Source organism: Myotis nattereri (assembly GCF_964212035.1).
Source record: "Myotis nattereri genome assembly, chromosome: 5".
Taxonomy (NCBI): domain Eukaryota; kingdom Metazoa; phylum Chordata; class Mammalia; order Chiroptera; family Vespertilionidae; genus Myotis; species Myotis nattereri.
Genome location: NC_138080.1, coordinates 28,514,187 through 28,529,079, shown reverse-complemented (window position 1 = coordinate 28,529,079; position 14,893 = coordinate 28,514,187). Strand labels below are relative to the sequence as shown.

General features: G+C 55.2%; 2 protein-coding genes across 2 annotated transcripts; one reads left to right on the top strand and one right to left on the bottom strand.

Annotated features, from left to right (window-relative positions):
* Positions 1-2,320: 2,320 nt before the first annotated feature.
* Positions 2,321-8,997, bottom strand: NDUFA11 (NADH:ubiquinone oxidoreductase subunit A11). The gene is made up of 4 exons (XM_081092504.1): positions 8,833-8,997; positions 4,838-4,930; positions 4,594-4,716; positions 2,321-2,496 (listed from the first exon to the last, which is right to left on the bottom strand). Exons 1-4 carry the CDS (start codon positions 8,924-8,926, stop codon positions 2,384-2,386), a joined length of 423 nt encoding a protein of 140 aa, XP_080948630.1. The 5' UTR covers positions 8,927-8,997; the 3' UTR covers positions 2,321-2,383.
* Positions 8,998-9,645: 648 nt separating this feature from the next.
* Positions 9,646-12,690, top strand: VMAC (vimentin type intermediate filament associated coiled-coil protein). The gene has a single exon (XM_081092503.1). It carries the CDS (start codon positions 12,183-12,185, stop codon positions 12,588-12,590), a length of 408 nt encoding a protein of 135 aa, XP_080948629.1. The 5' UTR covers positions 9,646-12,182; the 3' UTR covers positions 12,591-12,690.
* The last annotated feature ends 2,203 nt before the right edge of the window (positions 12,691-14,893 follow it).

Below are 14,893 nucleotides of genomic sequence, written 5' to 3'. Positions count from 1 at the left end.
CAGGACTAATATGAATAGCTGGCAGGTGGGAAAGGCTCCAGGGTTTCTCTTTTAGTCTTACTTGGATCGCACACGTTTTCTTGGGTTGAGGGCTCAGAGGCCCTGGCTGAGCAGTCCTTGTAGGCTTGGCCCACTGGGAAGTGTGTCAGGGCCATGGCCCTCAGGGACTGCCTGCGGGGAGGGCAGGGAAGGCCCTAGGGCTCCCTGCTGTGCTCTCCCCAGGGTCTTGCCATGCCCTCTGCCCCGTGCCCTTCCCCTCACGCACAGCTGGAAAGACCTCTTCGTCCTCACCTGGGGGTGGGGGAGCTCGGGAAAAGGTCCTCCACTGCCCCAGGCAGGGGCTGCTAGGGCAGGAGGTGGGGTTCCAGGCAGAGGGGTGGGGGGCCTGGGGCCTGTGTGTGGGGCGGGGATGATGTCAACCCCTCACAGCCTAGTAAATGTTTATGAGCAAGGGGGCCTGGGTTTGGGGGCTCCCTGGAGCCAGCAAGCAGCTGCTCCCTCCTGGCCTATTCTGGGGGGCCTGGCAGGTCTGCTTCAACACTGGCGGCCGGCCCACCAGAGGGCTGGGTGGGTGGTGAGCACAGTCCCTGGCCTGAGATGTCTAGAGGGGAAACCAAGGCTGTGAACAGGCACGGGGTTTGGGCTTCACGGAGAAGTAGTGGGGGAGGCTGAGGAAGGGTGTGCAGGAGGGAGGTGCAGGCGGATGTGGTACAGGTCCTTGAATAGGCATCTCCCTGCTCCAGCCCTCAGGGTCCTCCATGCAACGGGTCTGGGTCTGTGGTACCTATTCTTAGACTTGTCACCCCTGCTTACTTGGGCAGGATGAATGGGAAGAGGAAGTGGACAGGGAGGCAGGGACAGAATGTGGACACCACAGGCCCAGAGACTTTGGAGTGGCCAGCCATCCAGCTGAGCATGGTGAGCTCTGCCCCCTGCCGGCCACTGAAGGAACAGACCGGGCTGGTGCAGGAGCAGAGGGGCCTGTCCCCCAGAGGGTGTGGGAAGGGAGCTTACCCCCGGGGTACAGTCATTTCCCTTCTCACTGAATATCTTGAGGGCCCCGGTTACACCTCACTTGCCAGATGGGAAAACTGAGCGTGGAGCCAGGAAAGAACCAAGTGTTGGAATAGAAGGCAGGTCTGGAAGCCCAGCACCCTCAGGGCTCAACCAGGCATCTGGGCCCCGCCCCTCTTAGCCCATGGTGGGGTGGGGTGTCTCCACTTCTCAGGGAACCCAAGCCCAGGCTCAGGATGCTGGTGCCGACTCCAGGGAGGGCGTTCCTGGCAGGGGTCCCTCATCTTGGGGGGTGGGGAGGCTGAGGGGGCAGGGCCAGAAGAGACGTGGAGTGGCTATACTGGGGCAATAAAAAATGAGCAGTGACAGGCCAGTGGCTGACAGCAGCAGTGCCCGCGCTGTGCTCTGCAGAGGTTTAATTTTAGCCGATCAACACCCGGCTGAGTTATTACCTGGGCTGGACAGAAGAGGAAAGCAAGGCTCCAAGTTTGGCTTTCAACCATGTCTAGGCCCCGGGGGTGGACGTGAGAGAAAGAAGGGATATAGGGAGGGCCCCAGTGAGGAGGGTGCATGAGGGCTGCAACCAGCCTGGCCTGCTCCTGCTGCCCCCAAGGCAACTTGCAGAGCCCAGACCCCGCCAGGGCACAACCCTGCCAGGGGGGACTGGAGGGCCCTAATTTATGACCCATCTCAGCGTGCTGGAGCAAGCCAGGCCTTCCTCTCCAGCTGCCAGGAAGCACCGAGCCAGTTCTGCAAAGTCTGGGGGCCGAGGCGGCCAGTGTTGTGGGGCTGCCTAAATCACTGTGCCTGACAGGTGGCGGCCGGTAAGGCTCTCAAGTCTCCTCTTGTTGCTGCCAGGGGCCCCTGCCCTGCAGGCTCTCAGTGGCCTGTCACCCACCTGTCAGATGGGGACAAGGCTCTGGGGCAGGCCATCTGGGGCTCTCTGCTCCAATGCCCAGGAATTTGGAGTCAGGCTGTGCGTGGGCCGTGGGCGTGTTTTCCGCATGCTGTTGGCTTTGGGGGGAGGCCCAGACAGAGGATGGTCTGTGACCTGCAGGGGAGCAGCAGGAAGGGCTGTGGGCGGTTATCCCAGCTCCCACTCACAGGTTCCTGCCCCCCGACACCCGCTCCCTGCTTCAAGGCCAGTTGGTGCCTCTGGCTCAGTGGGGAACAAATCCAGGTGCCTCATCTCCTGGTCCCATCCTGCTTCCTCCCAAATCCACCCCAAGCCTCCCTAGCTGGCGCTGGCCTGTCACTCTCACCCCGGAGAGCGGGGGAGGAGAAAAGGAAGACACACACACACAAATATACATCAAATTTAATTTTAGGGGCATTTCCACCTGCTCAAGGTTGAGGGAGGTGGTGGGACTCACACCTTGGGCTCTGCGAACACCTCCCAGCCCTCCAGCTGGCCCATCTTGACCAGGGCGGCCGCTATGCCCATGTACACGCAGGATGCAGCGCCGATCCCATAGCTGTGAGCTGCGAGGGGGAGAGGGTGGTGTCAGGGACTGTGGGGCTTGCCCATGCCCACCCTGGCAGGCACTCCTCCCTCGAGGGATTAGTCACTTAACCCTCTGACTTTGAAGGTGTGTGTGAAAACTCAGGCAGAGAGAGAGGCAGGAATATAAGCTGTCAAGATAGGAGAGGGGGAAGGGTAGGGGTTGCTGGGCAGATGTCGCACTGGGGACATCTTGAGTACCGGTACCAGGCTCCCTGTCTACCCTGTGGTTTGTGAACCAAGGAGCAGATTGCAACCGATGGCCTGAAAGCTGCCGCCAAGGATGGGGTTCTGCTTGCTCTGTGTGGGGCTCACACCCCTTCACAGGCTTGGGGGCGCATGCCAAACCCAGACCTCACCCAAGGTCTCAAAGCAAAGGCAGGCTCAGCCCAGGTGGCTCAGTGCTTGAGAGTCAACCTATGAACCAGGAAGTCATAGTTTGATTCCTGGTCAGGGCACATGTCTGGGTTGTGGGCTCCATCCCCAGTAGGGGGTGTGCAGGAGGCAGCCCACCAATGATTCTCTCTTATCAGTGATGTGTTTCTCTCTCTCCCTTCCTTCTGAAATTAATACAAATATATTTTTAAAAAATGCCCTAACTGGTTTGGCTTAGTGGATAGAGTGTCGGCCTGCGGACGGAAGGGTCTCAGGTTCGATTCTGGTCAAGGGCATGTACCTTGGTTGTGGGCACATCCCCAGTTGGGAGTGTGAAGGAGGCAGCTGATCGATGTTTCTCTCATCGATGTTTCTAATTCTCTATCCCTCTCCCTTCCTCTCTGTAAAAAAAAAAAAAAAATATATATATATATATATTTTTTTTTTTTAAAAATAAAGGCAGCCGAAACCGGTTTGGCTCAGTGGATAGAGCGTCGGCCTGTGGACTGAAAGGTCCCAGGTTCAATTCCGGCCAAGGGCATGTACCTGGGTTGCAGGCACATCCCCAGTAGGAGATGTGCAGGAGGCAGCTGATTGATGTTTCTCTCTCATCGATGTTTCTAACTCTCTATCTCTCTCCCTTCCTCTCTGTAAAAAATCAATAAAATATATTTTTTAAAATAAAAAATAAAGGCAAAGGCAGGATAGTGTGGGCTTCCCCCTCTGTAGTGCCCTCCCTCTCTGCTGGCTGGCACCTTCCACTGACACTCCCAGCCTGCTGGGCCAGGGCAGTTGATCTTCGTGTGGCCTCTGGGGCTGTGGGGGCCGAGGCGGCCAGTGCTGTGGGGCTGCCTAAATCACTGTGCCTGACAGGTGGCGGCCGGTGAGGCTCTCAAGTCTCCTCTTGTTGCTGCCAGGGGCCCTGCCCTGCAGGCTCTCAGTGGCCTGTCACCCACCTGTCAGATGGGGACAGGCTCTGGGGCAGGCCATCTGGGGCTCTCTGCTCCAATGCCCAGGAATTTGGAGTCAGGCTGTGCGTGGACCGTGCTCCGTTCAGGGGGCTCCACCATGCCAGGCTGGCCTGGGCTAGACCCCTTCTAGCAGCGAGGCATGCTCTGCTGGATCCCAGGTGACCTCAGGCCACCTCAGCCCCCTCCCTGAGCCTTAGTCCTTACATCTGTAAAGTGGGGATGTAGTACAAGAACCAGCACCACCTTCTTTGTGCTGATAGGCTGGTGGCGGAAACAGGCAGTGACCTCAAATTCTCTGACAAAGCGCAACCAAGGAGTGAAATATGGAGTGAGGGTAGTAGGAGTCTGAGATCATACACAGAGAAGTTGGTGAGAGAGAGAGCTATGCTGACATCTGGAGGAAGGACATTCAAGGAGAGAATAGCCTGTGCAAAGGCCCTGGGGCAGGACGGTGCCTGGCGTGTTGGAGGAACACGGAGGAGGCTGTATGGCTGCAGCAGAATGAGCAAGGGGCAGAAAGGGAGGAGGGAAGCACTTGGTGAGGTGGGATACAGTAGGTGCTTCAGCAGCAGCAGGTGTTACTATTATTACACTGGCGGGTGACTAGAGCACTGGGAGCTTTCATGGCGACTGCCCCCTCCTCTACACAGCCAGCCCTGCCTGGTCCCCGGTCAGGGATGGAACACAGAGGGAGGAGGCTCAGTGGAGGGCAGGGTTGGGGAGCTCACTCACTGCGTGCTCCCAGGGTCAGGCCTCCAGCGCAGCCGCCAATGAAGTAGTTCAGGGGGTCGTCGGGCTTCTGTCGGACCTGGGCACTGACGCAGGAGGCAATGCCAAATACGGCACCAATGGCAGCTATGGGGCAGATAGGAAGGGGCGGGCACTGAGTCATGGGCCCGGAGGGGCAGGACTGCCAGGCCAGAGGGTACACTGAGAAGTAAAATGCCCCTTCCGCCCCCCCACACCGTTCGCTCACCTGCAGTAAACGTGTACCGTCCTGTCCTGGCCACTCCCTCCAGGAAGGAGTCAGGGGGCTTGAGTGCGACACTGTAGGCGGAAGTGACCAGGCCTGCAGGATGAGAGGGGTAAGGTGGCTCAGACTTGGGCCTCTGCACTGAGGAGTGGCCCTGGCTGGGGAGCAGGCGCCTCTGTCACCTGATAAATCTTCTCTCCCGTGGTCCCCGCTGTGCCCCCCAAGGTATCTCAGCTGGGATGGGAATCCAGGTCTGCTGCTGCAAAGCCTGGGCTCTCACCCCGCCTTCAGCCCCCAGGCCTCCCCACTAAGGCCTAATCAGGCCTGCAGAAGGCCTAACCGGGTGCGTGTCACCCTCATGGGCCCACCACAGGGCACCAGCCCAGTACACAGAGGACAGGACCTCAACAGCCAGGCTACTCCCTAGCCTTGAGTGCAGGCATAGCCGTCACAGCAGCACTCCCAGAGCCCCTGGCACCTGGGTTCCTCTCCCATCAAGGGCTCTATTCTCCTGCGGGACCTGGGGCTCCATGGCCTAATCCTCCTTGGCAGAGGCTTGGCTCCTGAGGCTGCCAATGCCTCCTTTTTGCCACCCAGGCCCCCCTCCCCACTGGCAGCTCCGGCCTGGGCCTGCCCCTCACACTTGGCTGGTTGGGTGGATGCCCATATCCACTTGGCCTCGCCACTGCCATCAGCTTTTCCATCTCTGCCTTTCCATCTCTGCTGTCGGCCTGACCACCCTGCCCCTGACCTTGGCCTTTGATGCATGAGGGACCCGAGTGGGGGCTGGGTCTGCTGCTGAGTGCCAGGCGGGTGGCAAGGACCAAGGTGAAGCATCCTGAGTGACCACTGATCTGGGCTGGTATGTGGGTTTGGGGTATGGCTGGGGCAGACGAGGGCCCACCTGGCTGGCTGCTTGTCACCAGAACAGCCCATCACGGGTTCCCTATCCTCCAGCTGACCCTGCTCAGGGCAACAACACACCCCTCCTCTCCCTACAGACCCCCAGTGTTGCCTAGTTCAGGTATGTCTTGAGGCAAGCCCATTTCATTCCAGACAAAAGAGAACTGTCACCTGCTGGGTGGCAAGCACAGCCTCGGCTGCACCTACCCTCCTCGGGACCCCAGGGGCTCAATACCCTTCTATCTGCTGCTTCATGGGAGGGGAGGGGCGGCAGAGAGGCAGAGTGACTTGCCTGAGGTCATTAAGCAGAGGAGACTGCAAGTGGAATGATTCTGACCCTGGGGCCACGGTCAGTAGGCTTCACCTGCTTCTCAGGACCCACCCCTGGGACCTCTAGGCTGAGCAGTACCCCACCCTAGCCTGGGCTGGGCTGCAGCTCACTGGAGCTGCTGTGGTCCCTTTTAAAGGCTTATTTGGTGGGGCCTCCCAGTCCTGTCTGGGACCCGTGAGTCTTGGTCTCAGGAGCTGGGCGGGGAACAAGAATCTTAGGCTGCCCTGAAGGGGAACCCCTTACAAGATTCAGTGATGTCCCCAAACCCAGTCATGCAGTGAGCCCTGGGGGGCACCTTATGAACCCCATCCCATATGCCTGTGGTCCTGGCCATGATGGACACACAGTGTGCCCCTACCATCCTGCATGCCCTTAGAAGTCCTTGAACTGGGAGCAAGTGACCTGAGAGCCCCCTGATGGTCCCAGGGTTAAGACTGCTCCACCCCAACTGTCCCGAAGCAATCATCCAGCATGGTGGCCTGACACAGCCCACCTCTCCAGGAGCTTGCTCAACTCCTCAGATGCTGCGACCCCAGCACACAAGGATCTCTGACTCACACCTTTCCAATCCTTCAGCCTGCTCTGGGCTTCTTCTCAGTCTCCCAGTGGCCTCCAGACACAGTGCACATTTGTTCATTCATTAATTTACAGTCACTGTGTGCCATCAATCATTCATTCACTCAGTTACTACGCACCCACATCCATCCATTCATTCAATTACTCAGGACCCTGGTTCATTTATTCACTCACAAATAGTTACTACCCACAACCATCATTCAAAAATTCATTCACTCACATAGTCACTATGTGCCCTGATTCATTCATTCATTCATTCATTCATTCATTCATTCACAGTTACTGTCTTCCTTCTTTCCTTCAAAAAGTTATGGCGTGCTACAAGGTGCTGGGCTCTGCTGACCATAGGGCTCCCTCCAGGGGCTCACCAGCCCAGGGAAGCGAAACATGAAACCAGTCCGCTTGTGAGGGCTGAGGGGAGGTAGGGAATGAGGGAGCGGGTAGGTGAGGGAGGATCCAGAAGTCAAGTTGAATGGTATTGGCCAGTGAGAGCACACACGTACACTCCCACTCACACACACCAGCATTAATGTCTTTCTCGGTATCAAAATCCCCTAAAGCAGCGATTTTCAACCGGTGCGCCGTGGCACACTCGTGTGCTGAAAGATTTTCTAAAATATGCAATACCTGACAACTTAATCAGGGCACTGAGCTCTTTTCCCTTAGATTGTCAAAGAAATAAAATGACAACAGCCAACACAGCAATAGCCATCTGGTGTCAATGAATCAAAATTGCACCTATTTTTTTTTTGTCAGATAGGCAAAAAAATATATTTTCTGTTATGCTGCAGAATTTTAGTAATTAGTTTATGTGTGCCATGAGATGAAAAAGGTTGAAATCACTGCCCTAAAGCATCACTTCTCCCTGAAAGTCCCACCCTCCTGGGCTTTAATTTCCTGACACAATCAGGACCTTCTAGGCATTCACCAGTGTCAGCATCTCCCCGTAGGAATGCAGTGAGCCAATCCCACTGTGCAGCCCTCCAGGGCTCCCACAGAGATCCCACCACATGCCCTAAACTGTCCCAATAACTTGCCATTCAAGTAGACTCCATATAACCCACCCCTGGGACCCACCCTCCGTAAGGACCCAGCGCACACACTCCTTGCCCCAGGCACCCCCAGAAGATCAGCAGACCTGGATATGCAGCCTGGCTTCAAAAGACCCTGGGGCAGTTAATACACCTCTTCAACCTTCAGTTTCCACCTCTGAGAAATGGAGATAATGGTTTCACTAAATATGCAGATAATCATGGGGATTATTAGGTTTATCCTAATGCAAATGCCTCCCAGTGTTCTCAACTTCTGCCGTGCAGTTTCAGGAGCTGGAGGTACAAGGGTGGCCAAAACCACATCTACTTCTCAGGGAGACTAGAATAAAAGGGGTGAGACTCGGGGGTCTCGCCTGCAGGGGAACGCCAGTGCTGTGGGTCCCCTCACACCCCCAAGGCTTTCCTCTTAGTGGCCCCTGACTCACTTCACCTATGATCTCCTCCGCACTCCTAGGACCCCTCTGGCGGCCCCAATAAAACTTCAGACGTCCCTGACCACACAACTGTCCTGAACCCTAAAAAGACCTCATCCCAGTCCAGAACTTTCTCAAATCTTCTGTACCCCACTCGGACATCCCAATAGTAACCCATTACCCCCCCTCCCCCATAATCTCAACACTACCCCGTATGAAAGTCTCCTGATCCTCCGGCTCCTCTGACCTCGATAATGGCCCTCACCCCACGTCTTCCAAAGAGCCTGTGTCACTTCAACAATAACCCCCAAACCCCGGAACCCAGGGATCACTCTGACAATCCCGGTAACCAGCCTGTGACACGTACCACAACCTCCTGGTGCCCTCCAATCCTGCTAGACCCCACCCCGCAAACGTCTCTCTCACGCGTTCCCCATGACCGCCCCGGACACCCCGTCGAGGTGGACGCACTACCCCGCGACATTCCCAGCCCGGATGTGACGCCCTGGACAGCTCCCACTGGCCCCACGGCCTCCCCGCGCCTCGGAATTAGTTCGACACCCCACAAAGTCTATCTCGTACAGGGTATCCCCAGACACCCTGAGGAAAACCATATGCCACCCCGCGAGACGCAGAGTCCCCCAGGCCACCCTCGGACAGCCCCCAGTGACCCTATGACCTCCGTGCACCCTCCGCCCCCGGGCCCGGCCAGTCGGTGCTCACCAACGGCGCCAGTGATACTAGTGCTGGCGTAGGCCTTGCGGTGACACTCGGTGCCGTCAGGGATGTCCCAGTACCGCTGAATAAGACGCTCCATGGCTGCGACCCCGAGCGCCGCACTACACAGCCGGCAGTACCCAGGGCCAAGGGCAGCCGCCGCTCGCTATCGCGAGACTTCCGGGGAGGCGCGCGCAGCACCCCTGGCGGACAGGCCCGCAACAAGCACGAAACTTTATTGAGTGCCGCGGCCACGGACACGGGCTGCGCGCACGCGCCGAGTTCGGGACTGGCGTAAAGGAAGAGCTTGTGCTCCCCCAGCAGATTTCTGGAGGGGAAAGGTGAGGCCAACCAGGATCAGTGAGGTCAGATCTCGCTATTTCTAGCTCAGAAGGCCCTAGGTTAGGAATGGTCTGACTCCCGGAGGTGGGACCTAACATAGGGGCTGGACTATAATAGGTGCTAGGCATATCGGCCATGCTCAGATTAGGGCGCGGGCGGGACGGGACTGAGTTTGACAAGAGCCAGAGGTAATTATGGGGCGGGACATAGCGAAAACGTGGCCACTTGCTGCGTCAGAATCTGCCTAGGGGCGTGGTCGGTCACGCACTGAGGCCCGTCCCCAAATAGGAATCTGAACCGCGTGGGACTTATTTTGGGGCGTGGCCAGGATCAAGGGCGGGGCTTGGCGGGAAAGTGACCAACCCTAGTACTGAGATCCTAACAGCCGTGGGCAAACTACGGCCCGCGGGCCGCATCCGGCCCGTTTGAAATAAAAACTAAAAAAAAAAAAAAAAGACCGTACCCTTTTATGTAATGATGTTTACTTTGAATTTATATTAGTTCACACAAACACTCCATCCATGCTTTTGTTCCGGCCCTCCGGTCCAGTTTAAGAACCCATTGTGGCCCTCGAGTCAAAAAGTTTGCCCACCCCTGGAAGGACATGGCCTGTGCACAGCTTGCGGCTGGTCCAAGACCTGTGCCGGATGAAGTACGCATTACGCTTGGGGACGTGGCAGGGACCAGAGACAGAACCTGTAGGGGGCTTGACCAATCCGGAGCTGTACAATTGCCTAAGGGGCGTGGACGTGCCAATCAAGTGTATCGGAAAGAAGAGCAACCGATTCCCGGAACGTGGTCACACTTGCTTGGTCGCGGAATCCGGACCAATCCTGGTGTTACCTCCTGAGCAGAGGAACCAATGCCGTTGCCAGAGCCTGAATGGGGTGTGCCTCCGGAGAACAGGCCCGGGCCAGGGGCGGGGCTCCGAGGCTCCGGAACCAATCAGGGTGTTGGGGCTTGGGGAGGCAGTCGGCTTCGGCCAATCGCCCGTGGTCCTGCGTGGGCCTTTGGGGCGTGGTCCATCCGGGGGCGGACACGGGTTCCAGGCGGCCCAGGGGCGTGGCCGGGCCTGGACCGCCGCTGGGGCCATGTCCGCGCCGCCGCCCCTACAGATCCGCGAGGCGAACGCGCACCTGGCGGCCGTACACCGGCGCGCCGCGGAGCTGGAGGCGCGGCTGGACGCGGCGGAGCGCACGGTGCGCTCCCAGGCCGAGCGCCTGGCCCACCACGACGAGCAGCTGCGCGCTGCCCTGGACGAACTGGGCCGCGCCAAGGACCGGTGAGGCCCGGGGCCGCCAGGTGAACTTCTAGGAGGTGGGCGGAGGCGGAGTCGAGATGGAAGGGAGCGCTGGCAGGGGAACCGAATTCATTCCCTGGAGGCTGTACTACCGGAGGGGTTGAAAAAACAAACACCAAAACATTTGACTTAGCCATCAGCATGTAAAGAAATGTCACACAAGTGTGTGGAGTTTGTAACTTAAAAGTTTCCCACAAAGTAAAAGCAGCTGGTACTGAATGGTGCGGAGTCCACCGACTTCTTTGAGCAGATTTTGGAAGCCATGGCAGGTTCTTGAACAGAAGAGGATGTGATCGATCAGAAATTTGTGTTTTGTTTTTTGCTAATCCTCACCCGAGGATATTTCCCATTTATTTTTAGAGAGAATGGAAGGGGGAGAGACAGAGAGGAACATCAATGTGAGAGACACATCGACTGGTTTCCTCCCGCAGGTGCCCCAATGGGGCTCCAGTCTGCAACCAAGATATGTGCCCTTGACCTTGGCTGGAATCGAACCCAGGACCTGTTAGTCCAAGGGCCAATCCTCTATCCACTGAGCCAAATCAGCTATAGCTACCAGAAGGATTTTTTTTTTAATATATTTTTATTGATTTCAGAGAGGGAGGGAGAGGGAGGAATAGAAACATTGATTGGCTGCCTCCTGCACGCCCCGTACTGGGGATCAAGCCCACAACCCGGGCATGTGCCCTTAACCAGAATTGAACCCGGGACCCTTCAGTCTGCAGGCCCATGCTCTATCCACTGAGCCAAACCAGCTAGGACTATCAGAAGTTTTTGAAGAGTCCCTCTAGCACCTGAGAATTGAAAGGGATGAGACAATGCACAGGGGAGATACTGGGGCCCAGGTGAGAAACAATTCAGAGCTGGATGGATTAATTCATCTTTACTTAGCCACCTACTATGTGCCAGACACTGTGCTGGGTACTAGGGCACGTCTACACAGCTCTGCCCTTAGGCAGACACATCACTAGGTAGTTACAGCATGGGATGATCAGAGGTGCACACATGGTTCTGAGGGGATCCAGAGGGAATGCTTCCTAGAGGAGGAGCCAACTAAGCTGAACAACAAATAGGAAAAGATGGAGGGAAAGAGGTAACTGCAGGAAGAGCTAGGACAGTGGTGGCGAACCTTTTGAGCTCAGCGTGTCAGCATTTTGAAAAACCTAACAACTCTGGTGCCGTGTCACATATAGAAATGTTTTGATATTTGCAACCATAGTAAAACAAAGACTTATATTTTTGATATTTATTTTATATATTTAAATGCCATTTAACAAAGAAAAATCAACCAAAAAAATGAGTTCGCGTGTCACCTCTGACACGCGTGTCATAGGTTCGCCATCACTGAGCTAGGAGGAGACATGAGTCTATTCAGGCTGGGTGGCTTAAACAATAGACATTTATCACTGTTCTAGAGGCTGCAAAGTCCAAGATCAAAGTACTGGCAAATTCAGTTCCTGGTGAGGACTTCTTGGTCATCTCGTTGTGTCTCACAGAGGAGAGGGAGAGAGCTGTCTGGTGTCTCTCCTTATAAGAGCACTAATCCCATCACGAGGATCCTACCCTCATGACCTCATCTAACCTTAGCTTCCAAAGGCCCCCACCTTCAAATATCACACTGGGATGTAGGGATTCAACTTAAGAACTTGGGAAGGGCATAACCTTTCAGTCCTTTCATTTCTTAAGGGGAGGCTGTGAGGCAGTGGTGAGGAATATGGCCTTTATCCTGATGGTGGGGAGCCTGAGATCAGAAGGGAGAGGAGCATCTGCTCTCTGGTCCTTCAGTACTGTTACTATTGAGTTCTATCTCCCTGCCAGCGAGATCGCCGCACTGCAGGAGCAGCTGCTGACCTCCGAGGCCACTGTCCACAGCCTGCAGGCGGCCGTGCACCAGAGGGACAAGCTCATCAGGCAGCTGCAGCCCCGGGCCGAGCTGCTGCAGGACATATGCCGCCAGCGACCACCCCTGGTTGGGCTGCTGGCAGCCCTTGCTGAGGCCGAGCGCCTGGGTCCCCTGCCAGCCAGTGACCCTGGTGCGCCCAGTCTGCTCCTTGCCAACAACACTGAGGAGGAAGGGGACAGGGACCACCTCCAGCCAGCAGTGTTTGGGACCACTGTGTGAGCCCCAGAGCACAGACTCCAGAATGGAGACAGAGGGTGCCTGTGGAGACTTTTCCACTGCTGTGGGGGTGCTCAAGGGTGGGGGTGTCACCAGTGTCCCGGGGGGAACCCCATGGCAAAGCCATAGTATTTTCCAAGCATCAGACCTGCTAAAAAGTCAAATGGTCAGCCTGCAGGCAAATGAAAATGTTTAGCCCAAATTTTTTTTAAAAACAAAACCTTGAATCAGTTATCCTTATTGAAAAATTGGCAACATTTACACACAAAAACCTGGATTTCTGGTTTTAGACTTGCCCATGCCTGCCTGGAACTGAACCCAGAATACCCTCTTTAGCCACAGTGTGAGTTTTTTAATTGGCCCCTTCACCTCTCTTAGGGCCAGATGTCCAGGCCCCGAAGCATGAGTTTGAGACCTCTGGTGGAGGCAGATGGCATCAAATTCCACATTATTAGATTGTTTCTTCTCCTCTTTTCCCTGTCCAGATTTTCTTTCATTCTGAAGCATCCTTCATCCCAGGATAGAGCTTTTTCTTACTCCATCTCAAACCAGAATTATTTTTATTATTTTCCAACTCAAGGACATACCTACTAATGTTCTAGAGAGAGGAGAAGGGAGACAGCAAAATACCAATGTGAGAGAAAAACATCAATCGGTTTTCCCGTACGCACCCTACTGGGGATCAAACCCACAACCTAGGTATGTGCTGAGGGGAATTAAACCCGCAACTTTTTGGTGCATGGGACAACGCTCTAGGCGAGCCACATGGCCCCCAGACTAGAATTAAGAGCTTCACGCTTCATGCTATTTTGTATTAATTATTTTGAAGACAAATCCTAGACATCCCTCCTCCCCCCCCAACTCTGTCCTTCCCTCAACCGTTAACTCAGAAGGCAGTGCATGTAGGGCACGTGCGATGCTGGCAGCCAGGCTGTGCTGTCCTAGGAAACTCAGGCCTCCCTTAACCTTTTCTTGATAACGTGCTGCCTCGAGGCCTTTACACTGGCCGCTCCCTCTGCCTAGAATGCTCTTCCCCCAGGTGTCACATGACAGGTTCCTTGTCACTTAGGTCTTTGCTCAAATTTCACCTCAGAAAGGCCTTCCCTGACTACCTGAAGTAATTCCTCCCCTCCCCCTGCCATTACCATTGCATTTCTTTTTTCTTTAAAAATATATTTTTATTGATTTCAGAGAGGAAGGAAGAGGGAGAGGAGAGAGAGAAACATCAATGATGAGAGAATCATTGATCGGCTGCCTCATGCACACCCCCTATTAGGGATTAAGCCCGAAACCTAGACATGTGCCCTTGACTGGAATCAAACCCGGACCCTTTAGTCCACAGGCCGAGCCTCTATCCTCTGAGCCAAGCCTGCCAGGGCTATTTTTTCTTTATAGAAGCTCTTACCATCAGAGTGTAAGCTGCATGAAGGCAGGGCTTTTGTTCTACACTAATACCCCTGTAGGAACAGGATGGGTCTGTGGGCCCTGAAGGGAGTTGGGAGTCCCCGGCACTTCAGGTAAAACCCCTCGTCTAGCTTCTGTAGTAAGCAGCTGGTTCCTTTTTTATAGTCCCTAGAGAATCTATTTTTTAACTCCTTTTTTCTACACTGCCCTCTTGGCCAGAGCCATTCAGGGAGTTTTGCTTATCAAACCAGGGAACCTTGTGCTCTGCAGCCCAGCCTGCGCCGTTTCCCAGCTCCTTACTCAGGAAACTGTCATACTGGGAACTGCTGTGGGGCAGGGCCTATTCCAGTTAGAAAGGTTGGCACCCATCCCGTCCTCAGGATGGTGCCTGTTGTCTGCCTGGCATCTAACACTGACCCCTCGGTATATAACAATATCCCCATTTTCTCCTCTGGATGAATAAGAAAGGGGGACTGTTTGTATGAGGGAAGGCAGGCTGGGGCCTGTGTGAGCTCAAGAATAAACAGGTGATTTGTCAGCCTGGTCCTTCCTCATTTTTTCCAGGTGTGGGGGGCTGGAGAGGTGGCCACTGTGTGGTTCCTGGTCTAGGGTGGGGCCCTGCTGGGTGAGGGCTTGTTGCAGTCACAGGAGCTTGTGCCACAGGCACTTTTACACACACAACAGTGTCTAATCTTTGTTTGCAGCCACCCCTACCCATTTTTGAAAGTTACTGTTGAAATTCTGATTCTCTTACAGATGTCAAACAGGACTATACTGTGATTAGACTTTGCGTTTTCCATAGGGAAAAGACCGATGCAACACTCATTAAAAAACACAATGCAGTATTTCTTTGACTGCCCAAAGAATGCCGGACTGCAGCAAGCCACTGAGCTGTGACATCA

Coding starts and splice junctions, on each gene's coding strand:
- NDUFA11 (XM_081092504.1), bottom strand. CDS start 8,926: ATGGAGCGTCTTATTCAGCGGTACTGGGACATCCCTGACGGCACCGAG. Junction 4,931..8,832: donor TAGTATCACTGGCGCCGTTG/GTGAGCACCGAC, acceptor CTCATCCTGCAG/GCCTGGTCACTTCCGCCTAC. Junction 4,717..4,837: donor ACGGTACACGTTTACTGCAG/GTGAGCGAACGG, acceptor TCTGCCCCATAG/CTGCCATTGGTGCCGTATTT.
- VMAC (XM_081092503.1), top strand. CDS start 12,183: ATGGCCTTTATCCTGATGGTGGGGAGCCTGAGATCAGAAGGGAGAGGA.